This window comes from Enhydra lutris, unplaced genomic scaffold, assembly GCF_002288905.1.
Source record: "Enhydra lutris kenyoni isolate GAN:26980312 unplaced genomic scaffold, ASM228890v2 scaffoldscaffold80, whole genome shotgun sequence".
NCBI classification, from domain to species: Eukaryota; Metazoa; Chordata; class Mammalia; order Carnivora; family Mustelidae; genus Enhydra; species Enhydra lutris.
The window spans coordinates 581,161-606,774 of record NW_019154164.1 but is presented as its reverse complement, the minus strand read 5'-3'; the positions used below and the strand labels follow the sequence as shown (position 1 = coordinate 606,774).

At 37.1% G+C, this 25,614-nt stretch overlaps 1 protein-coding gene across 2 annotated transcripts in view; it reads right to left on the bottom strand.

Moving 5' to 3' along the window:
• LOC111160974 (leucine rich repeats and calponin homology domain containing 2) overlaps positions 1-25,614 on the bottom strand; it is a 99,553-nt gene that overhangs the window by 52,872 nt on the left and 21,067 nt on the right. For both annotated transcript variants that reach the window (XM_022524387.1, XM_022524388.1), the window contains exons 2-6: positions 14,124-14,268; positions 8,456-8,582; positions 5,861-5,966; positions 5,641-5,777; positions 1,272-1,405 (exon numbers count right to left, since the gene is read on the bottom strand). In XM_022524387.1, the coding sequence (XP_022380095.1) occupies positions 1,272-1,405; positions 5,641-5,777; positions 5,861-5,966; positions 8,456-8,582; positions 14,124-14,268 (649 nt within the window). The remainder of the gene's footprint in view (positions 1-1,271; positions 1,406-5,640; positions 5,778-5,860; positions 5,967-8,455; positions 8,583-14,123; positions 14,269-25,614) is intronic.

The window sequence follows — 25,614 nt, the reverse complement described above, 5'->3', positions numbered from 1 at the left end:
CTTTTGCCTGAAATGCTCTTCTCCTTCATCTTTACACAGCTAGCTTTCTCCTTTCAGGTTTTAACCTCACCTTCCCAAAGCGACATTCCCTGACCACCCTCCTGAAATGTGTTCCTTTCCTTCACAGCACTTGACACAATTTGAAATTTAAGTGTGTATGACTATTTGATTTATTTGCTTTGCTGACTGACTCCTCCACTATACTGTGGACTCCGTGAGGGCCAACATCAAGGTGTATATCATTTAACAAAACATACCCTGAACCTACCAGTAGGCAATCGTCTGATACTGTTTTTTTTTTTCCCCAACTGTTATTTGTAAAATAAATAAATGACTAGTACAATGAATGCCTTTACTAAAGTAAATTCATCTTTAAATAAATATAAAGCAAACTAATAGATTAGACTATGAAAAAAGTCTAGTTTTTGTAGAATTGTTTGCTCTATTATATTCATAATATTAAACAAATTAATCTTTAGGAATTAAATATAATGTTAAGATACTTAATTCTACTTAGGCAACAGAAACATTCAAGAAAATGTCCTATTTGGGAAATCAAGAACAGTACTTAAAATACTGCCATTCTAATTAGTCTAAATTTTGGCACAAATAAAATAACAAGTCTTTAAACATTTTAGGGAAGAGTACAGTCTTCCTTTCTGTAGTCTCACTTCATTCCAAATTATTTTCCATACTAATGGACAGAATTACGTTTCCACGAAATCTTTCAGACCAACCTACATCCCCAAAAGATAATTAAAAACAGATAATCAAATAAACCATTTCAAAATCTCAGGAGGAAATTTTCATATCATACAGAATATCAATGATAAATCACCTTTGATCTAGACATAGAGAATAAAGAATACGAAGAAAAAAGGTATCCCAAAATGTCTTGCACTTCCACTAACTGCAGTTCAAAGTCAAATTCTGCTAGTTATTACAATACTGGTTGGTACAATAAAGTGATAATAGTAGTAAATTAACAGTTGTCGAGTCCTGAAAAATTAGTGTCTCTGTACTATAATGTCAAACATTTACATTTTACTACTAAAATATTAGTACTAATTAATATTTTGAGAAAATCCCAAATTTATTCTATTATCACAGAGGTTCATTCTATGATGGTGAGATTTCACATCAGTCAATTATTGATTTTAACACTGGGCCAATGAACCTAAATATATTCGGTGCACTCAAGGTTAATAAATATCTTTTACATACAGAGAAGACACTAACCATGAAAAGGGATTGTAAGAATATTACATTACCTGTCTGTGAGAGGCTGGGAGGGCATTCTTTTACTTAATGATGGAAGGTCCAGAGAATCTGGTTTCTTATCCATTCTGCAACATGCTTGGATATTTAAGTATTTAAATATGTGAACTTTACCCTTTAAACATATCTGTCAATAAATAATTGAGAAAGTAGATTTAATTACATAGGTCCAAATATAAGTTTTACCTACCAACTTATTTATATATTTTAATAACCTGAAATTATGCTGAGACATCACAATCATAATAGACACTTCACATATTTGAATAATTTCTACGGCTGACACTTAATGAAAACATTTGACAATGATACCAACTAAAATTCTTTCACTGTTTCTATTCTTACCAGAAATAAGCTAATTTTTCTGTGTATCACTAAAGTTCTCTTGTTAAAAGTACAATATACAAACCACCAAATAATATAAAATCTATAACTCATAAAAGTAGCTTTTATTAGAAAAAAGTGAGAAGAAATATATTCATTGCACTGATAAGAACAAGAAAAAAAAAAATAACCCATGTAATTCCTTAAAGTAGTCTTATCAGGGGGACCGGGGTGGCTCAGTCAGTTGAGCATCTGCCTTCAGCTGGTGCTGTGACGCCGGGGTCCTGGATCATCGGGTCGTGGATAGAGCCTAGAGCCGGGGATCCTTGGCATCTTTGGCATCCTCAGGCTCCCTGCTCAGTGGGAAGTCTGCTTCTCTATCTCCCTCTGCCCCTCCTCCTGCCCTTGCTCTCTCTCGTGCTCTCTCTCAAGTAAATTAAAAAAAAAAAAAAAACTTTAAAAAAAAAAGTAATCTTTCAGAACCACTAAGCTGTTTGGTCTAAACACTGGAAGATGGGGCACCTGGGTGACTCAGCTGTTAAGCATCTGCCTTTGGCTCTGGTCATGATACTAGGGCCCTAGGATCAAGCCCCACATCAGGCTCCCCACTCAGGAAGCCTGTTTCTCCCTCTCTCACTTCCCATGCTTGTGCTCCCTCTCTAACTCTCCCTCTTTCAAATAAATAAAATCTTTAAAAAAAAAGAAAACTATAATCAAAAATGTTTAGTTTTATGGGCCTACATAACCTACAAATATATGCAAAAATAATCAACAAAGAAAACAGTAAGAGGGGCGCCTGGGTGGCTCAGTCATTAGATGTCTGCCTCCGGCTTGGGTCATGATCCCAGGGTCCTGGGATGGAGCCCCGCATTGGGCTCCCTGCTCAGCGGGAGGCCTGCTTCTCCTTCTCCCACTCCCCCTGCTTGTGTTCCCTCTCTCGCTACATCTCTCTGTCAAATAAAAAAAAAAATCTTTAAAAAAAAAAAGAAAACAGTAAGAAACAAAACAGTCTTAAGAAAAGTAAATTTAAAGGTAATTATCATTCCTGGTATAAAGGAAGAATGTTTCTTAGATAATTCTAATAGATACCAAATCTGACCTGACCACTGAAAAATTTCATTTAAAAGGAAAAGCTTCTGAGCTATTAGAATATAAATATATTATGAATTAAAATATATCCCATTATCTGTATAAACCAAAAAATAATCATCATTCATTGTCAAATTAAATACTGGTGAATTCTTTTCTTTTGTAAATTTTTTAAAAATTTATTTGAGAGAGAGAGAGAGAGTGTGTGCGCGCGGGCACACGCAAAAGCAGGGGGAGGGGGAGAGGGACAAGCAGACTCCTAACTGAGCTGGGAACCCTATGCACGGCTCAATCTCAGGACCCTGAGATATGACCTGAACTGAAGTCACATTCTTAACCGACTGAGCCACTCAAGTGCCCCCTTTCATAAATTTCTTATTGTAGTAATTCATGTACACAGTTTTAAACTCAAAGAGAATTCTAAAATTGGTAACAAAAAATTAATCCAACCCTTTCAATCTCCAAGACCTAGTCCGCACACATCAACTTTTAGTTGGTTTCCTGTTACCTTTATATGTACCAGTAACATGGTTCTACTGTTTAATTTAGTTATGGATCTTATTTATTAAGGTCTAAGGAAAATGAAGACTTAGATTTCTTACATTACCACTACCACCACTAATCATGTATCATCAACACCATACCATCATCCCATCTTCAATCCCTATCAACTTGCTTCCTCCTTCAGAAGCATAGCATAGTTGTTAGAGCGTGGACTTGAATCAGACTGCCTTGGTTTGAAACCAGCCGTACCACATGCTAGCTATGTGGCACTAAATAAGTCCCTTAACTTTGATGCCTGTTTCCTCATATATAAAATGAGGAATGGGGCGCCTGGGTGGCTCAGTGGGTTAAGCCTCTGCCTTTGGCTCAGGTCATGATCTCAGGGTCCTGGGATCGAGCCCCGCATCAGGTGCTCTGCTCAGCGGGGAGCCTGCTTCCTTCTCTCTCTCTCTCTCTCTCTCTCTCTGCCTGCCTCTCTGCCTACTTGTGATCTCTGCCAAACAAATAAATAAAATCTTTTTTAATAAATAAATAAATAAATAAAATGAGGAATAATGATAGTATCTTTTATAGGGTTACTGTAAGAATTAAATTAATGCATGTAAAGCATTTCAATGGCGCCTGAAACACAGTAAGCAGTAGATGTATCTTTGCTATTATTTTAACTATGTCACAGTTTCTCATTAAATCAAAATGTAGTATTTACCATATTATGACCAATAAAATAATCTGCTGAGGCAAGAAACAATAGTCCTTTGGCTGCTGAGCCAAGGGAGAGAATCTGAGAGACTCTACCTGACTATTCTACTACCAAATAAACCCAGGCTTCTGCTAAGGCAAGTGAGGGCTAGTTGCGTCACTGCAGAGCTAAGGGCAACAATCTGAGGGTGTAAATCTTAGACTTGTCGTGTCCAATATGGTAGCCACTAGTCATGTGAACCTACTTAATTTTATTTTATTTTATTTTTTAAAGATTTTATTTATTTGACAGAGAGAGATCACAAGTAGGCAGAGAGGCAGGCAGAGTGAGAGGGGGAAACAGGATCCCTGCTGAGCAGAGAGCCCGATGCAGTGCTCAATCCTAGGACCCTGAGATCATGACCTGAACCGAAGGCAGAGGCTTAACCCACTGAGCCACTCAGGCGCCACAAAGCTACTTAATTTTAAATTAATCAAAATAAGATTACATTTAAATTTTGGTTCCTTAGTCGCATAAGCCATATTTCAAGAACTCAAAAGCCACATGTGGCAAGAACCAATGGTATCAGACAGCACAAATTATAGAACATTCCTATAATTCAGGAAGTTCTGCTGGATAGCACTGCCTTAGACATTCTACAGACCTTCATATTTTCAGTCTTTCTTCTTTCTATTCAGTTATATGTTTTCCTCCAACATGCAAGCCATTCCCAGGTTTAACAAGTAAATCAAACTTCTTCTTCTTGCCTTCTCCCATAGCAGATCCAAGCTTCAGTTTTCCTTGTCCTGCTCAGCCAGCTACTACCAGCACCCCAGCCAGCCTTTATTTGAATTAGAAAAAGCAACTCCTTTGGAATGAGTGGAATGTACCTTTGTAGAAAGAAAAAGGCAACCCTTCTTCTGGATGCAAACCCTGACTGAGGGAACATAGCTTGGAAGTAGAGAAGGGGTTGGCATTTCACTGTCATGTGCTTCCGTGGCCAGATTCTCTTGTGGGAGTGTAAGACCCTAATTTCTGCTATTTCATCTGTCTTCCATTTTCCAAAATTCTGTTGCCATCTCTCCCCTGCAGCCCTCTTCTCTCTCATTCCTTGGCCTTATGGGTTTGTAGCTTAGTATATTCTTCTACTATCATTTCAGTAGACTTCACGTGGATTTAATCCTCCAACTCAAAGGCTGAATTAATACTTTTCCACTCATATCTTCTTTCTGTTAGGATTCCATCTATGAATGCTAAGTATGTGTTACAATCAATTGTACAACAAAAGTCAAATAGACATATACCTGAGTTGGGCAGAGGTAGAGAGACTACACAGTCTGTTTTTAAAAGAACACTGACAGAACTATGCATCTGGGTTTTCTTTCTTTTTTTTTTTTTAACTTTTTTTTTTTTTAAGATTTTATTTATTTATTTGACAGAGATCACAAGTAGGCAGAGAGGGAGGCAGAGAGAGAGGAGGAAGCAGGCTCCCTGCTGAACAGAAAGCCCAATGCAGGGCTCGATCCCAGAGGCTTTAAACCACTGAACCACCCAGGCGTCCCAGATCTGGGTTTTCAAAACCCTCTTCTCTAGAAGCTAGGCTAAAACTCCTACCAAAGTGCAAGAGTCACTTCTCAGAAAAGTTCCCTTAGATAATAAAGCCTCAACAATAAACTGACTTCTAATTCTGATGTTTTTTGATTTATCAATTTGATGCATAATTATGAATAAAAAGAGAAGAAACAAGTATTTTTTTTCTTACAAACCTGCGCTGGTGGAACTTGCAATGGATTGTTATCCAAAATCATTACTTGTAAATGATGCAGCTTCCTATAACAAACTGGGATTTCGGTCACTTTATTACAAGAGAAATCCAGCTTGACTAAGGGAAGATCTCCTAATTCTGTTCAGAAATGAAAGATAATTAAATTAAATTTGACACAGTTACTCTCTTATTCATTTCAGTAAAAATAATGAGCATCTTACCATCTGGCAACACATGAAGATTATTTCTTCTTATATTTAGCTCTCTAAGTGAATGTAATTTCCCCATTTGTTGGGGAAGGACCTGAATCTCATTGCAGCTGATATCCTAAGGAAAATAAAAAAATAAAATTATAACAAACTAACTGAGAAATACCTATTTTCATTTTAAAAGTAAAGCACATGGCTAATGGAGCTAGCAAAAGTTACCTGAAATGTTGTTTCTCTAAAAATGGATTATCTGGCAGATTTCTATTTATATTACATCATGAAGTCAATTTAGCACAGTTATCAAATTTTTCTGTGCAATACTGTGAAATTAGAACTTAGTACTACATAATTCAGCCTTTTGAAAATCTCAACTAAAGGCCACTCTTGCCAATCAAAACTAGAACTATAAGGATCATCCAAGTGCTCTTCATTCAGAGGTAAAATCAAAAACGACTACCAATCACTGTGATAATCTGTCAATTACAGTAGTTTTGAGTTAATCTGTTAGGCAAAAGCTGAGAGTCAAGGATTTACAGACATGAGCTGGAGATCCAAAAACTATGGTCAGAATTAATTTGAACCTATTTCTCAAAAGGATTCAAAATATGAGGGGTTACAAGCTCAAAATTCTTTGGCCCACATCATAACCCAAAGACTTTCTAGGAGATCTGAATCGGAAGTGTCTCAACGTTAAATTAAAAGGCAAATCCTGATTTAAAGATAAAGGATATCACTTTTCCATATTAAAAGACAGCTTAACTGTGCTCTCTTCCTCCTCTTTAAGAAAAATCTGCAAAAAGATCTCACACAGCAGTCACTCCAGACACACTGCAAATGAAATTCACATGCTACTGCAACTGCCCCGAATTTCCAACTTTCACTGGAAATGATATTAGCTTGGAGGGAGAAGAGTGGCACATATACTCAGTTCTATCAAAAATAAAAAAGGCAGGAGGGTAAATTCAGAAGAATATTAAAGCCGTGTAAGGAAAAACCCAATAGAGCTAAGATGATTAGAAAAAATGTATCCTACATACTTCTTTCAAACTATATCTAAGGCATCTTCATTCAATGACAAACATTTATCCAATACCAACTATTTGCTAGGCCCAGTTGTAGATGCTAGGGGCACAATTTGAAGTAAAGCCAACAAAAATTCCTGCCCTCATAGCTCTTTATGGAGCTTATTACATTCTAGCAAGGAGAGTAGATTATATAATATGACAGTTGATAAAGGCTGTGGAAAAAAAAAAGGGTAAAGGAAAATGGCAGAGCAAACAGTAATGGGAAGGGATATTAGCAATTCAGATTGTCTCATGAAGAAGCTGTTATTTGAGCAGTATTGTCAGAGCTAAGAGTATGAGCCATGCCAATATATAAGAAAGGAATATAAGGAACAATAAATATTAAAGGACTCTTAGGCAAAATATGCCAGATATGTACTAAAGAACAGCAAGAAATCCAGTGTAACCAGAAGGAAGTCGGGGAGGGGGGGGGTGGACTAAGCTAAGCGGGTGGGAGGGGTATAACTGAGGCTTTTACTCAAGAGATATGTGAGCAGGAACCAGAAATTTTTAAACAGAGAATCCATACAAAGTACGGAGTACGGAGAATCCATACGAACATGAAATTCCAAAGACAGGCAACAAGGGGCTTATGTGACATCCTGAGCTAAGGAGATGGGTAGGAATCTGGGAAAACAAAGGGAAGGAAGACCATTATTAGCAGGAAGGAAAGAGGTGATGTTTGGAAAATAAGCCAGTGCTCAGTTATTCAAATAATTTAGGTAAATTTAAATAGGTAAAGAGGAATCTCCGTTAACAGGGCCTTTCCTAGTACAGGCTCTCATTTACAATGTAAATTTAGGCAGTTGTGCGCCACTGGGGGTGGGTAAAGAGCTTTTCCTAAATCTGTTGGTTTAATTGCTTTCAACTCAAAATAATCACGCCAAAGTAGCCCATCTTGGGGTGACCTGCCCTCATCCCCCTACAGAAGTAACAGAAAGATGAGAAAAGGTCAATGCTTTGAGGATATGTTTCTCTCAAAGTTCAATATCCTTTAATACCTTAAATGTTCTGTTCAAGGTAATTAAATTATTCCTATATTTCTACAATTAATTGTATATAATGGCCTCTCTTCATTTATCTTGGTTCCCAAAGTGTTACAAAATCACATGAGAATATAGAAGAGGAAGAGTTATTTTGTTCATTCTATTGTTTGCAGGCATTGTACTTTCTTCCTTTATCCCTTCTCTAAGGATTTCATAGTAGCCCTGTAAAACCTTTAAAAAAAGATATCTTTTCCTGGTCTAAGATCTTTATGATCCCCAAAATGAATAGACAAATGCTTATTGGTTTGAAAAGCATTTCTTAACACTTACAAGCAAACCTTTCGACTCACTGGGACTAAAAATAACCAGGCTTTTATTGTGGCTGTGAGCTAAAATCAGACATAAGCAATGGCATCTCAAAATTTTACTAAGGTGAACATAAGTGTATACAAAGTTATTCTTTAAAAGAAAAATTACACTGAAATTCCAAAGAGCAATCTTCCAAAATATAAAGGCATGTGTTATAGATATACAATCAATGCAATTATTTTACTCACCAATTCCATTAAGTCTTTTAACTTGCCAATTTCTTCTGGAATGGATACCAGTTTATTATTACTGATGACCAAAACTTTAAGGGGAAGATCAAATAGGTATTTTGGCAATGTTGATAAAAGATTTCGACTGAAAAGAATAAGAAAGTCTCATTATGGGATATGTCTGAAATCTCTCACATTATGTTGAGGTGAACAAATCACCTCAAAAGAGAAAAAGCTTTCACCAGATAATGACTATCATTTAATGAGCACTTACTCTGTATCACACTAAAATCCTTAAATGCACTATCTCATTTAATACTCAGTAACCCCATAAGACAGGCAGTACTATTATCTCTATTATACACATAAGAAAACAAAGGGTAAAACTAGCTAAGGGACTTGCCCAGTCACAAAAGTTTGCAAAGCTTATGTTGTTACCTATGATACTGTCTTACATACCATCAGTTCTCAAAATGCAAAATCATTCTTCTGAGTTAGAAAATGTCAGAACCTTGTTCTCTGGTATCATTTCACTGCATTCAATACCTCCATGCCTCTAACAAAGAAAAGGTTCTAAGGATAAGTTTGCATGCACTAAGTTCAAATCTATGAAAGAATTTAATAGAACTACATCTTCAAAGACATATGAAACCCTAATCCACTCCCTTTCCTTTTTCTTTTATTTTTTTAAGATTATTTATTTATTTATTTGACAGAGAGAGAGACACAGAGAGGGAACACAAGCAGGGGGAGTGGGAGAGGGAGAAACAGACTTCCCGCCGAGCAGGGAGCCTGATGTGGGCCTAGATCCCAGGACCCTGGGATCATGACCAGAGCCGAAGGCAGACGCCAACCACTGAACCTCCCAGGTGCCCCCACTCTCTTCTCTTATGGGTTTATAGTAGAACAGCCCACTAACACCTTTACCTCAGTTCCAAGTTGATAAAACATTCCTATCTCTATGGATACACTTAAATATAAAAACAACTAACATGTATTGTTTACTATGTGTCAAGCCATGTTCAGAGCACCTCACATGAATTAACTCCACTAATGTCACAACAACCAACTTTAGGAAAACAGAGCATATCACGATGCCCATTTTACAGAGGAAGAATCAGTCAAAAAGAGATTAAGCACTGAGGGTTGCCGGGGGCAGGGGGGTAAGGAGAGGGTGGTTGGGTTATGGACATTGGGGAGGGTATGTGCTATGGTGAGTGCTGTGACGTGTGTAAACCTGGCGATTCACAGACCTGTATCCCTGGGCCTAATAATACATTATATGTTAATAAATAAAAATAAAATAAAATAAATTAAAAAAATAAAATGGAAAAAAAAAAAGAGAGAGAGATTAAGCAAACTGTCAAAGTCACACAGCTTGTAAATAAGAGAGCCAGGATTCTAATCTGGGCAATATGGCTCTGAGGTCCTTACCCTCAATCTACTGTGGGTCAAATTTATACACCAATACAGAGTGACCAAATGACCCCTGCTGTAGACTCAATGTTTGTGTCCCCCACAAATTTATAATGTTGAAACCTAATCCCAATGTAATGATATTTGTAAGTGGGGCCTTTGGGGGTTGATTAGGTCATAATGGTGGAGCCTTCATGAACAGGTTTAGTGCCCTTGTAAAAAATACCTCAGAGATCGCTTCTTGGCCCTTTGGCTAAGATCAAGTGTAAAAATACCTCAGAGAGCTCCCTTGCTCCCTCTACCAAGTGAGGACAGCTAGGAGATGGCTGCCTGTGAACCAGGAAGCAGGTCCTCAATGAGACACTGAATCTGCTGGTGACTTGATCTTGGATATATTCATAATATTCAGCTTCCAGAAACGTGAAAAATAAGCTTCTGTTGTTTATAAGGCACCCAATACATGGTAAGAAGTTGCAATGGCTAAGGTCAAAGAGGTTTCTGCCTGTGTTCTCCTCTAGGATTTTGGTAGTTTCCTATCTTATGTCTTTCATCCATTTTGAATTTATTTTTGAGTATGGTGTAAGAAAGTGGCCCAGTTTCATTCTGCATGTTGCTGTCCAGTTTTCCCAACACTATTTGTTGAAGAGACTGTTTTCCATTGGATGTTCTTTCCCACTTTGTTGAAGATTAGTTCAACATACAACTGTGGGTCCATTTCTGGGTTTTCTATTGTTCCATTGATCTATGTGTGTTTCTGCCAATACCATGCTGTCTTGATGACTGAAGCTTTGTAATAGAGCTTAAAGTCTAGAATCATGATGCCTCTAGCTTTGTTTTTCTTTTTCAGGATTGCTTTGGCTATTTAGAATTTTTTGTAGTCCTGGGGTGCCTGGGTGGCTCAGTGGGTTAAAGCCTCTGCCTTCGGCTCAGGTCATGATCCCAGGGTTCTGGGATCGAGCCCCACATCAGGCTCTCTGCTCGGCAGGGAGCCTGCTTCCTCCTCTCTCTCTGCCTGTCTCTCTGCCTGCTTGTGATCTCTGTCAAATAAATAAATAAAATCTTTAAAAAAAAAAAAAAAAGAATTTTTTGTAGTCCTGAACAAATTTTAGGATTGTTTGGTCTAGCTCTGTGAAAAATGCTGGGAGTATTTTGATAGGGATTGCATTAAATGTGTAGATTGCTCGGGAGCAAGGCACCCAATACATGGTATTCTGTCATAGCAGCCCAAACAGACTAAGATAATCGCCCCATCAAAAAATATAAAGTATACCATTACATTTACATACTATCAAGTATTCATAAAAATAAGTTATTTTTCCTGCTTTTCAAAGTGGTATTTTTTTTTAGGATTTTATTTGGGGTGCCTGGGTGGCTCAGTGGATTAAGCCTCTGCCTTCGGCTCAGGTCATGATCTCAGGGTCCTGGGATCAAGCCCTGCATTGGGCTCTCTGCTCAGTGGGGAGCCTGCTTCCCCCTATCTCTCTGCCTGCCTCTCTGCCTACTTGTGATCTCTGTCAAATAAATAAATAAAATCTTTAAAAAAAAAGAAAGAAAGATTTTATTTATTTGACAGAGAGAGCACAAGCAAGGGGAGCGACAGGCAAAGGGAGAGAGAGAATCAGGCTTCTTGCTGAGCAGGGAACCTGATGTGGGGCTTGATCCCAGGACCCTGGGATCATGACCTGAGCCGAAGGCAGACGGTTAACCAACTGAGCTGCCCAGGTGCCCCTCAAAGTGGCATTTATAGACCTGTACCCAGTATTTTGTGTAATATACACAGCAAAAAAACCCCTAGTGTTACCCCAAAGAAGAACATCAAGACCTGAGGACATTCAGAAACACTAGACTGGCTTTAATCACAAGGCACAGGCTTTAAAAAAAAAAAAAAAAAAGACAATGGCCCTAAACCACAATCATGGCCAGGCTGCTAGAATGTCAGGTGCTTGTTACAACTCTTGACACTTTCAGGATCAAACAGGATCCTTGGGAAAGTAGCCAATGTAGAGCACACAAGGGAGTATTATACAGACAGAAAGAGCTGAAAAACCATCTTAGAAGTTTCTCAGGATATTTTCACCAAAATAAAAAACAAAATAAAAAACAAAGTGGGAAAAGTAATGACACATACAAATTCATTCTAACCTCCTTCAGACCAAAAAAAGATTAAAAATTGGCCTATTTTGGGGGGCACACGGCTGGCTTAGTCGGTAGAACGTGTGACCTTTCATCTGCGGGGTCATGAGTTCAAGCACCAGGTTGGGCCTAGAGTTTACTTTTTAAAAAATTGGCCTATTTTCTTACTTTAAGAAGCAGGTTCATTGAGTTAGCAGTCAGCTTTCTCCAGAATTGAATTTCTTTATACACAGCTAATAAGTCATCAATTTTCACTTTTTTGCCATGTTTTAGAGACAAAGGAAGTCGAAATGAAGACTAATGTTATTTCAATAAAGTTTGTTCAAAAACGTTTGTGACTATAAACAAATATCAGGAGACAACTTTTAAAGATCAAAATGGGGCGCCTGGTGGCTCAGTAGGTTAAGCATCTGCCTTCTGCTCAAGTCATGATCCCAGGGTCCTGCGTTCAAATCTAGCATTGGACTCCCTGCTCAGGGGAAAGTCTGCTTCTCCCTCTACCCCACCCCCCTGCTCTCACGTACGTGCTCTCTCTCTCTCATAAAAATAAATATGTAAAATCTTTTTAAAAATACATAAATAAAGATCAAAACAGGAATCAGAGAAAGTTTTAGTAGAACTATTTTAAGATAACCATACATTTCTATTAGTATAGAAATATAATTCAATTTTTGACAAATCACTTTTTTCCATAAGAGAACAAAGTGAAACAAAAATAAAGACAAAAATTAAAAGTACCTCACTTGCCTCAAAACCTCTCCCAAGCCAGGCCAAGCAGATTAGAGAATTAAAGAAAAGAGCAACCCAAATGACTAATATCTATGAAAGGAATTCACACATTTTAAGGTATAAAGATTCAGTTAAAAAAGAGTATGTACTGCCAGGTGACACCACTGGGGGAGACAAATAGAAGGATTAATGTATCACAGTGAGAAAGGACCATTATTATTTATATACATTAATTATATTTACCACCTTCCTGTATGGGAATTCAGACATTGTAACTTTGTTAAGGAGAGGGAAGAAATTAACACTTACAATTAAAGAAAAACAAAACAAAACAAAAAAACAAGAAAGTGGTCCTTTAAAAAAAAGAAAAGACTTTACTTATTTGACAAAGAGAAAGAGAGAGAGAGTGCAGAGTGCATAAGAAGGAGTAGCGGCAGGCAGAGGGAAAGGGAGAAGCAGCAGGTTCCCCACTGGGAGAGGCGCTCCATCACAAGACCCTGGGATCATGACCTGAGCCGAAGGCAGAAGCTTAACAACTGAGCCACCCAGGCTCCCCTCAAATAAGTAAAATCTTAAAAAATAAATAAATAAATAAATAAATAGTACCTCTTTCAAAATGCTGTTGTGAAGAGGAGATGAGGTAATATGGGTAAGGTATTTGTAACATTGTCTGGCACATAGTAAGCATCTATTAAGTATTAACACCTTCATCTACTTCCTAAAATTCCAACACTCCCAACCCAACCTATCCATCCTTAAAGTAGCAAGGAGAACTCACAAGAGTGAACACTATAGCTCAAGAACTGTTTCGGGGCGCCTGGGTGGCTCAGTGGGTTAATAAGCCTCTGCCTTCGGCTCGGGTCATGATCTCAGGGTCCTGGGATCGAGTCCCGCATCGGGCTCTCTGCTTGGCGGGGAGCCTGCTTTCTCCTCTCTCTCTCTCTGTCTGCCTCTCTGCCTACTTGTGATCTCTCTCTGTCAAATAAATAAATAAAATATTAAAAAAAAAAAAAAGAACTGTTTCTTTATAATGTTTCACTTTAACTGAAAATGCATATAAATAAATCTGCATCGTAGTGCTATGATTTCAGTAAAATATTTCTGATCTAAATAAAGCCTGGCATTACCAGGGGGCTTGTTAGAAATGCAGGCCCCACTGCAGAGCTATGCAATCAGATGTTTTAATCCCCACGTGACTCCTGGGCTGATTAAAGGCTGGGATGAGAAGCACTGCTCTCAAGAACAAGACCAAACACCTATAAAGTAATGTGAAGGTATAACAAATACAAATAAAGTACTGTTGAGATAAATATAGGTTACACAGCCAAACCAAACACATTCCTTTGTTACTAAAAAGGATTAGAACTGTAATAAAAAACAAAATCTACCCCAAAAAATGTTTCCTTACCTAATGTTAAGGTATGTTAACATCTGCAGGTTTTTAATGGCTTCAGGAATGGTTTTGATGCAATTATGATATAAATTTAATGTCTCAAGAGGTGCAAATAACCAGACATCGGAAGGAATTTCTGTAAAGCGATTTCTTGAAAGATCTGAAAAAGAAAAGTAATATTTGAGTGCCAAAAATATACAGTATCTATTATAATTAACAGAACTATTTTCATACTTGCTGAATCACTTAACATCTAAGCAACTATTTAAAATATAATAAAATATGAGGCACCTGGCAGGCTCAGCTGGTAGAGCGTGTGATTCTTGATCTCAGTATTGTTGAGTTCAAGCCCCACATTGGTCATAGAGTTTACATACGTACATACATACATACATAAAGTATTATAAAATATTGGGGCACCTGGGTGGCCCAGTCAGTTAAGCGTCCAACTCTTGATTTCAGCTCAGGTCGTGATCTTAGGGTCCTGAGATCAAGCCAGAGTCAGCTTATCCTTCTCTTTCTGCTCCTCCCCTGCTCTCTCTCTTTCTCTATTTCTCTAATAAATAAAATCTTTTGCAAATACATACTATAAAATATCATCCACCATGACCATGAAGGCAAAAAAAGTCATACAGAAATATACTCATTTAGGGCACCTGCATGGTTTAGTCAGTTAAGCACCTGCCTTCCGCTCAGGTCATAAACCTAGGATCCTGGGATAGAGTCCCATATCAGGCTCCCTGTTCAGTGGGGAGTCTGCTCCTCCTCCTCCCTCTGTCCCTTCCCCAGCTTGTGCTCCCTCTCGCTCACACTCTCAAATAAATAAACAAAATCTTAAATATATATATCCTCATTAAAAGCTTGTTTATTAACAAATTGTACTTCATATGCTTTTATATCTTTAGAATTTATCTTTTAAAATACCAATGAGGAGGGGCACCTGGGTGGCTCAGTGGGTTAAAGCCTCTGCCTTCGGCTCAGGTCATGATCCCAGGGTCCTGGGATCGAGCCCCGCATCGGGCTCTCTGCTCAGTGGGGAGCCTGCTTCCTCCTCTTTCTCTCTGCCTGCCTCTCTGCCTACTTGTGATCTGTCTGTCAAATAAATAAATAAAAATCTTAAAAAAAAAAAAGTTTTAATTAAAAAAAAAATACCAATGAGGAATTCTCTCTGATCTTTTCAAAAACACAAAAAGTCCTCCCCAGATCCACGTCCGCCTCTACCTCTTCCTCCTTCACAGCCAAACTTACATAAACCTACAACACAACTAAATTTCTTACTTACCATGGATTTCTCAACCCACTGTAACTGGGTTTCTAATCACTTCCTGCCCACCTAGGTCACAACAGCCTCTGTATAAATAACGACTCATCTAACTAGAAGAATTTCCTTTCTCTTGGCTTGGGAGACTACACTTCCTGCATCACTTATTATCTCTCTGGCTACTTCTTAGTCTCTTGCTGGATTTTCCCCTGCATTGTGAATGTCGATGCTCCTAAGAGCTGTGACAAGGTACCCTTTCCTTCTTAAGATGTACACTTTACTGGGTGATTTCATCCAATCCCAGGGTCAAATTATATTTATATATCAACAGATTTCAAATTAAAGCTATGTCTGAACACCCATGTTCTGATCTTCACAATTTCTCTTGATATCTCTCAGACACCTCAAATTGTACAAAGTCTGTACAAATTCTGCAAAATCTGAACTGAAAATCCTCTTCCACACATCTGTTTCTCTTATCTCAGATAATGTCACCAACATCCTCCTGTTCAATTGTGCAAGCCAGAAACCTGGTATTCATTCTCGATTCCTTACTATTCCAAGTACACACAAATATACTTCCAATCATTTCAGTTTTCTCAAAAATAAAATCCTGGAATTATTATAACTATTTACACCTATTTTAAAGGTTAGTTAAATGAAATTGTGAAAAATACTTAAGACAACAAGTATGTGGCAGGTTGAAAAAAAATATCCTAAAAGAGTTTCTTAACTGAAGCACTATTGCCATTTTAGGCTCCATGACAATTTGTTGTGTAGCACTATCCTGGGTATTGTAGGATATTTAGCAGCATCCCCAGCACTTACCCACCAGATGCCATTAAAACCCTCTAATCATGACAGCCGAAAAATGTCCCCTGGGGTTCAAATGCCCCTACAACCTGTTGAGAACCACTGCTACCTCATCATAGATATATATTTTGCTTACATTAATTCATTATACTATTTGGTTAAAAAATAAGAATATTATTTACCTCTGTCAGGAAGAACATCTATGGTGTACATTAACCCACCATACATCATTCAACTTGTGTTCTGCCCTCATAAGAACAGCCTCCTACCAATTTCTAACTTCCTTACCCTAAGGGATGAGCCTATTTACTTAGCAATATAGTAAATTCCCTATTTATAATACTAATATAAAGGTATTAATATATGTTTATGTGAGTGCAAACACACACTCACCTAATATAAAATTTTATAATAGGCAAAAAAACATTAGTTATGATTATTTGAGAATTAATTTGGATTTGTCTTCCTACCACCATAAGATTCTAAATGACTAAATAAAAGGACAGACAGAATTACTAGAAACCAAAATCTGAACTTGAAACAGAAGTTTCTCAATATCCTGGCTTAACTCCTCTGGACACCAAGCATCAGGCAGTTCTACTGAGGAGGAAAAATTAAATCATCATTTTTTTAAGTTTAGGATGTTTCTTTTACATGTAGGGTTTTACCTCTTACTCTTGTAACTTCAGAATCCTAGGAGTTAAAAAATTACTGTTTACAATTAATCTGAAATCCTAAAATCAAAATTATGCCCAGTTCATTATTCTGTATAATAGCTAGCATTATAGACCCATAAATAATAAAGTGGTCCTAGAGATAGATTATGGTTAAAATTAAGATCACAAGAATGAGTCTAAGAAAATTAGATAAATTTTGAAATATATTTTTGTATTAGTACTTAGACATTGGGCAAGTGACTGTCTATGTGGGATAAATAAGAGGTTATTTAATAAAAGAGATGGGGGTTGAACAAGATTTTTGTTTTTGTTGCTGTGCTGGTGAGAGTTTCATTTTGTTTTTTGAAGCAGAAGTTAGAATCAAAGATTCAATCATCTATTTGTATAATGTGAGATATCTGAAAAAGAGTCAATCGAGGTGTTAGATGATTATAGATCTCTGACATGAGGTCTGGGATGAATATATAAAATTTAAAGTTCTGGGAATATGGTTAGTACTATAAAATCACAGAAATGGAAGACATCACCTAACATCATAGTACTGAGTTGGAAAGAGTTCAAGAATGAGCCATCGGGACAGCCAGTATCTACAAGCTGAGTCGAGGGGAAAAAAGCAAGCAGAGAAGACTGAATATAATGGTCAAAAGAAAGCACAACAACCATATAAAGAGTGTTTAAAGCATTGACGGGAAAAAAATCAAAAGTACTATTTGTTCAGCTATAAGATAAAAGCAGTCATAATCCTATTTTTTTTTAAAGATTTTATTTATTTATTTGAGATCGAATGAGAGAGAGAGAGAGAGAGCACAAGCACGGAGAGGAGAGCGGTAGGCAGAGGGAGAAGCAGACTCCCTGCCAAGCAGGGAGTCCGATGCAGGACTCTATCCCAGGATTCCTGGATCATGACCTGAACAGAAGGCAGACACACTCGACCAACTGAGCCACTCAGACACCCCAATCATAATCCTATTCTTGATTTGTTTTATCAGCAGACAAACTAATTGTTGGTGTGATGCATAACTGTAGCCCCAAACAGAAATAAAATGAGTGTACAATTTATTTGACAATATAAAAAAGACAAAATATCAGTAACAGTGATTTTAATAAAATAATTTAAATACTATGAACATTATTTTAATAATTTACATATTGTGTGAGGCTTTATGTTCTTTCCCCTCTAAAAAAAAAGATTATTTAGTTAAATTACCAAGTAATATTATGAATTCCCTTAGGGAATCTAATTAAATTTGCAATATAAACTATTCTCTGGATGAGCTAATATATTTACTTAGTAAACACCACTTAAAATTACAATTAATTATTATTCTAACTTAACTGGGTGAAATCAAATAAAGCATAATAAACTCAAAATTAAAACTCAAGCTATTATAAAGCCCTTAATTAAGGAAATCTTGTTCTAGGATTTTTCAGATTTTAAATCTGTATAAACATCCTTTCTAAGAACTAGGTAAACAGAATAACAGTGCCAAAAGAAAAATACAAACACGGAAAGAAAGATAGGGAATAATACAAAACATTCTGTATCTTAATTTCTTTAAATATCTCACACTAACAGCATCTCATATTTTCCTTCAAAAAAGTGAAAATTAACGTCTATATAGATATAACAGATAAAATTTAAACTTTTAAATTTTTTTATCTTGTGATGTACAATTAAACCAAAAAGGAATTTTTACATAAAAAATCATTTAATTAACAGGTACACTAGGGCAACTGAATTATAGGACTAGTAACATATTATACTCAAGAAAACATGCAAAATTGGTATTGTATATAATACGGTGCCATCTAAAGATGAAAAAACAAACTTAATTTATTCTTTATGGAAACACTCATTTCACAACAGCCTTAATGCCTGCCTTCTTTGGAGACAAGCAGGACTTGGGAAAAGACCATTATAAAGACGTTTCACCTTTCCCACACACACACAAAGAGATAACGAAAATGTGTTTCTTATTTTCCTGAAGTGAGTTGAATGGTGGCCCTCAAAGATATCAGGTCCTAATTCCTGTGAATACTGGCTTATACGGTAAAATTGTGCAGATATAATTCAGAATCTTACGTTGAGATTATCCTGAATGACCCAAGTGGGTCCTAACTGCTATCACACAAATCCTGACAAGAGGAGGGCAGAGGGAGACTAGACAGACACGCTGAGGAGAAAGCCATGGTGAAGTTGGAGGAGACACTGGAATGTGATGCAGCCAAGAATGCCATCAGTTGCCAAATGCTGCAAGAGGCAAGGAAAGAATTCTCCCGTGGAGCCTCTGGAGGGCAAACAGCACTGCCAAAACTTGATTTTAACCCTGTAAGACTCATTTCATATTCTGGTCTCCAGAACTGTAAAAAGAATAATAAGTAAACCTCTGTTGTTTTATTTTAATTTTTTAAAGATTTTTATTTATTTATTTGTCAGAGAGAGGGGGAGAGAGCATAAGAAGGGGAAGCAGCAGGCAGAGGGAGAAGCAGGCTCCCCGCTGAGCAAGGAGCCCAATGCAGGACTTGATTCCAGGGCCCTGGGATCATGATCTGAGCCAAAGGTAGATGCTTAACCAACTGAGCCACCCAGGCATCCCTAAACTTCTGTTATTTTAAACCACCAAGTTTGTGGTAATTTCCTACTAGTACTCCTACTAGTTTCCTAGGAAACTAGGAAACTCCTACTCCTACTAGTTTCCTAGGAAACTAACACACTTCTCATAAAATCAATTTATCAGAATCAATAAGAGAATGTCTGCAAAGTTTTTTAAATTAAATAGCTGTGTATTTTTTTCTCTTAAGTAGTAAGTTTATATCTCAATTAATTAGTATCCTTGTCGATAAGCACCTTTATAACCATTGAATCATTTTTCTTTTGTCCTGGTTCAATTATAAATCATATCAAGCAGTATTGGCAACAGCTCAACAGCAGACAGAATGCTGTGCCGTTCCTGCCTTCCTTCAAAACTCTCCTTGTGAAACTGCTAGGAGGCTTTTAAAGATGTTAAGAGATCATTTTAAATAATCTCATCTAAATTACATTCTGTATCACTCTTGAGCATCAGATGTCAAACGAAGCTAGGGAAAGGAAGGAGAGGAGTCAGATGGAATGGAAATCTGTTTGCTGCCTCCCAACCTGCAGCCACAGCAGCCACAGACGGGTCCATATGCCACCCAGTGCAATTCTTGGCCCACAGGCTAGCATTTCAGCCAAGGTAGGTATAGAAAATGACTTTCAGAAATTATACTATTACACTATATTAATTATACTAATTATACTTTTATTTTATTCCATGTACAAAAGAATGTACAGTTTTTGTCACAAATTGTTGTAACTTAAAAATGCGTGAGTCTTCTTTAGGTGATATTTAATGATATAGATTGCTATAGTCCCTCTTATCAAAAAAAAAAACTGTAGAAAATGTTTGAAAATCTGACACATTTCTACTTCTGGAAAAATTTCTACTAATGGAAGTGTGTTGCTGGAACACATTCTCATCAGTAATAGAGATATTGTCATAGAATTTTCTGCTTGGGGCATCTGGGTCACTCAGATGGTTAGGTGTCTGCCTTCAACTCAGGTCATGATCCTGGAGTCCAGGGATCAAGCCCAACATTGGGCTCCCAGCTCAGCAGGGACTCTGCTTCTCCTTGCCTCTGCCTCTCCCGCTGCTTATGTGCTCACTCGCGCTCTCTCTCTCTCTCAAATGAGTAAATAAAATCTTTTTAAAAATTTTTTTTTTGCTTAAGGAAACATGAGGGGCAGGAACTTGGCTGATTCAGTCAGTAGAGCATACGACTCTTCATCTCAGAGTTGTGAGTTCAAACTCCACACTGGGAGTAGAGCTTACGTAATAAAAAAAATTTTTTTAAAAGAAACATGCCAGTTAAGTGGAGAAATAATTTGAAATGAGAACTCTAAATTCACAACAATAACTTAAGTGGAACTGGGGTGACTATTTCTATTTCTGTCTCTCTCTGTCCCCCCAACACACACCACATATCCAAGATCACAATGCTACAGGCTTTGCATAATTATGTCTAATCCTCTTAACACCCTTATGAGGTAGCTATTATTCCACATTATATATATGAATCAAAGACAGATTGAATGCCCAGTGCTAAAAACTAGTATTAACTGACAACACCAGGGTTCCAAACTGAGGTGTTACTTCAAAGCCCATGTTCTATGTGTGCTTTTCCACTCCTCCAACATACTTTTGTGATTTCGTGTCCCAAATTTCAAATATTCTGTTCCACTAGAATCACAATGCAGGGTCAGAGAGATTCTTAGTCTCCTTGCCACATTCGTATCTTAGGTTGCTTCTTGCAACAGAAAGAACACAAACTTGACTTCAAGTACAATTTTTAATTAAAAAATAATGAACACCACTTAAAGCTCTCAGCTGTTTGTAATTTACCAATTCAGAACTGTTCTTAGCTCCTTAAAGAGTAGACGCTTATTAATTTTTCAGAATTTTTAACCAATTCAATAAACAAGGATTAAAGAACATTAAACAAGTTTCTCCAGAAAAGAAGTAACATCTTACAGGCAAAACCACTGTCCTGAGTACCTGCCAAAAACTCTGAAATATCTGAGACTTTACCCTACTTGTAAGCCAACAAGTTAGCCTAAGACGGTTGTATAGGTGCTGGCAGAAGGCATGAGATTCCTATGTTTGAGACAAAGGACTTCATTACTCATAGCATAGCAAGTGGCATAAGCAGCAAATTTTTATCAGTTCTCCTTGCCTTCCAAATCCCACAGGGGTAACATAGATGGGTATAGATGAATGCTGACCCACATACTAGAACACATAATAGGAGACAAACTCTAAGCTAGGGGAACCCAAATGTTTATAATAGACAATAAGCCAGCACACACTTTGTTCAAAGGGAGACATTATCTTTAGTTTACCAGACAGTAATCATGACTGTCCTTTGCTTTGCAGAGAGAAACTCTCATTCTTCCAAAAGTCAGTCCTGAGCAAAGAGCAATTAGTGCCTCATTTGCAAGATATGCAGAAACATGAAGCCCATGGAAAATTATCTCCCAATAGTACCATGTACATTCCTTATCAAGTGGGATTGGAAGTTGCAGCCTCACTACAGAGAATATACAAGGTAAAATAGTTACCTTAATGGTCACATTCTCTGTAGTCCTATACTTACTGTCCGTCATAGAGGCAGGCAAATCCTGATCTTTGCCTTCCAGGCCCCATTCTCCTTATTTCCTGGGCAGCATTCTGACTGGACTCATTTAGCCAAACAAAATTCTATTAAGCCCTAGCAGTTGTTAAGGTAGGTAAAAAGCCCACTCAGACACCAAACCTAAGCAATCCCAATTACTGTTTCACTCTAGCACCAAATACAATCTGCTTAGATAATAACATTCAGTGAAAGAAACTATGCAAAAAGAATCACCCCCACTTAGTTCTAGTAAAATTTAAATTTTCACAAAGCTGTTGTGGTGGAACCAATACTGCATCATCCTTGGGGTACATCATGAGGTTCACACAAAGACTGATGGAATGAAAAAGGAAGGGTAACTTCTTTAACAGATGAGCAGTAAACTGGATCTGAACTGTATTCTGATTCTACTGATTACTACCTATGAAACACTGCCAGAATCAATTACTATTCCTCCCTATCTCAGAGCTATTAGAAATGAGTAAATATTCTATAACAACCTAAAATCCCTAGAAGTAAGCAACAGAAATGAGGGGGGAAATTATCAACTTGCACATAACTATATATATTTTTTTCACAAATGCATAAAATAAAATGAGAGAAGTTGATTATATATTCCGTTCTTACAACAAGGAAAATATATACCAGAATTACGTCTTTAGAGAGTGGATAAAATCAACCAACTCAAAAGCGTATTTCCTCATATTAAAAAAAAATTTTTTTTAAGATTTTATTTATTTATTTGACAAAGAACACACGTAGGCAGAGGCAGGCAGAGAGAGAGAGGGAGGCAGACTCCCTACTCAGCAGGGAGCTGGATGTGGGGCTCGATCCCAGGACCCTGGGATCACGACCTGAGCCGAAGGCAGAGGCTTCAACCCACTGAACCACCCAGGTGCCCCTCCTCATATAAAAATTTTTAAGAATTAAATTTTCTGTTCTCTTTAGTAATTGATATTACTCAAATGTAAACATTTACAGTATGTAAAATATCATTAATATGCTCTCAAATATTAATGCTTCCTTATCTATTTTTCCATCTAAAAGAAATGTCAGGACTAGAAACAAAAGCAACAAGAAAACAGGAGGCACCACAGCTGTCTGTCGATGCAAGAATGGAGAGTGTCTTTGAAGTATTAGAGACTCTGATGTTGGAGCCTGATGGGAAATGACAACCCTAGGGATCTGGCATCTGCTTTGAACAGATGCCCTCGCAAAGACAGGTGATTTCTTGATTCAGTATTCCCTGGAAGGGTGTTGTGCTGTGTCATTCAGGACAAGATAATGGAAAGTCCATCTATAACTCTGAAGCCCTGTTGCATGAGTAAGACCTATGGGTAACAGAATTTCTGAGCTACTCTGTAGTGAGTTAAAACATTAACCATAAGTACAGTGGAGAGAGAAAAAGGGTCAGTAGATATTGGAAAAAAAAAATGAAGGAAAATGCGTTAAAGCCAACTATTATGAGAAACAATAACAAGCAGACCTCACTAGCCTACAGCAACCAATACTGAAAAGCTCTTTTTGAGCACAGGCACTTTGAGAAGCAAGGGTGCAAACAAAAACAGATGCTGCAAAGAGAAAGAAACCACAGCTGCTAACCAGAGGGCAGATTACATGCATGCTCAGTGAGAAAAGAACTGTGAGTCATACAACTATTAAGCCACGTGGAAGGATAGGACTTTATTTAAAAAAAAAAAAAAAAAAAAAAAGGAGGGGGCTGCTCTATGCAGTTATGGGTAGGAAATTCTGCTAAGTGTTTTAGTTTCGCCAAGAAATAATGACAATTAACTGTGCAATGACATTCGAACATCAAAGTAATGCTTAAAAATGACACTACAACCCTTGTAATAAGACTTATTACACTGTAAATTTGGCATTATGAATTCATGCAGTATTATTTATTAAATGGTTCCTGGAAAACTTTTATTTTCAAAAGACAAATGGTATAGCCTCATCACATAACTTTTACTAAAATAAATTCCAGATGGAAGAAAATGATAAACAAAAATGAACCATAAAAAAACAGAAAAACATTTTGTGAATATCCACTTAATATTAAAATGGGGAAGGACTTTCAAGGCCTTCAATAAGGGAATAATTCGCAAATGAAAAGATTTCTAAATTTAGAGACATAAAAGAAAACTACAGTCTGTCAAAAAGCAAAATGATAGCAACAGCTCGTAGGTAAAACCTTGCATCAACGACATAAACAGATTCAAAAATGAAAATTACCAGACCAAGATGAACACGAAAATATGCTCAACCTCATCGTCAATCAAAAGAAATGCAAAGAATAAGATATCATAACTCGCTCATCAAATTTAAAGGTTTTTAAAGGTATTGTTCGCTGTTGGCAAGACACTTCCACACACCACTGATGGGATTTCAAAATGAGGTAACCCGTCTAGAAAGCAATTTGACGACATGAATCAAGCTCCTGAAAAATGTTCATACACACTGATCCAATAAATCAATCTCTAGCAATTTTTGAAACCAAATAAACATAAGAAATTATGTACTTTTAAGGATTATCTAAGACAGTAGAAAATTAGAAACAACTTAAATGCCCAACAATAGGTAAAGGCTAGATAAAATATAGTATATCCTTAAAATGGAGTATCTTGCCGCCTTTAAAAACACTATTATAGATCTGATTCCTTAAAATGAATATAAGAATGCCCACAGGAGGGGCGCCTGGGTGGCTCAGTGGGTTAAAGCCTCTGCCTTCGGCTCGGGTCATGATCCCAGGGTCCTGGGATCGAGCCCCGCATCGGGCTCTCTGCTCCGCGGAGGACCTGCTTCCTCCTCTCTCTCTGCCTGCCTCCCTGCCTACTTGTGATCTCTCTCTCTGTCAAATGAATAAATAAAATCTTTAAAAAAAAAAAAAAAAAAACAAAAAAAAAAAAAAAAAGCCTACAGGATAAAAACTAGGACTTTTTTTTTTTTTTTTTTTTTTAAAGTAGGTTCCATGACCAGCACAGAGTCCACCACAGGGCTTGACCTCACGACCCTGAAGTCAAGACTTATTTTTTTTTTTTAACTTTTAACTTTTAACACACATAAAGGTGATGAGTGTAGGATAATGAAGGAAATACACCAAAATGTTAATATCTATTCAAGGTTGGTGGGATGAGGAGTATTTTGTATTTTCTTCTGTATGCTTTTATTTTCCAAGTTTTTTACAATAAGCAAGCATTGCTTCTGTTATAAGAAAAACACAATATTATGCTATTTTAAAGGTACTATATTTCACAAGGTAAACTGAATTCTAACCATACACATTCCACTCATAAAAATGGTATGTGCAGACAGTTACAGGCTTCATAAGGTGGTATTAGATATGATCATTTTCTTTTTCATGGGGCACAACTCGGTCCTTCTACCAAAACCTGCTACCAAACATCTATCACCATGCTGAGTCATGTTATATTGACACTCCACCATATGTCATAATTTTTAAGATGCAAATTACTAGGAAAGTATGAAACTTCAAATGTCAAAATCATGCTTCCATGTAAATTATTTTCTTTTTTTTTTTTTTTTTTTTTTTTTTTTTTTTTTT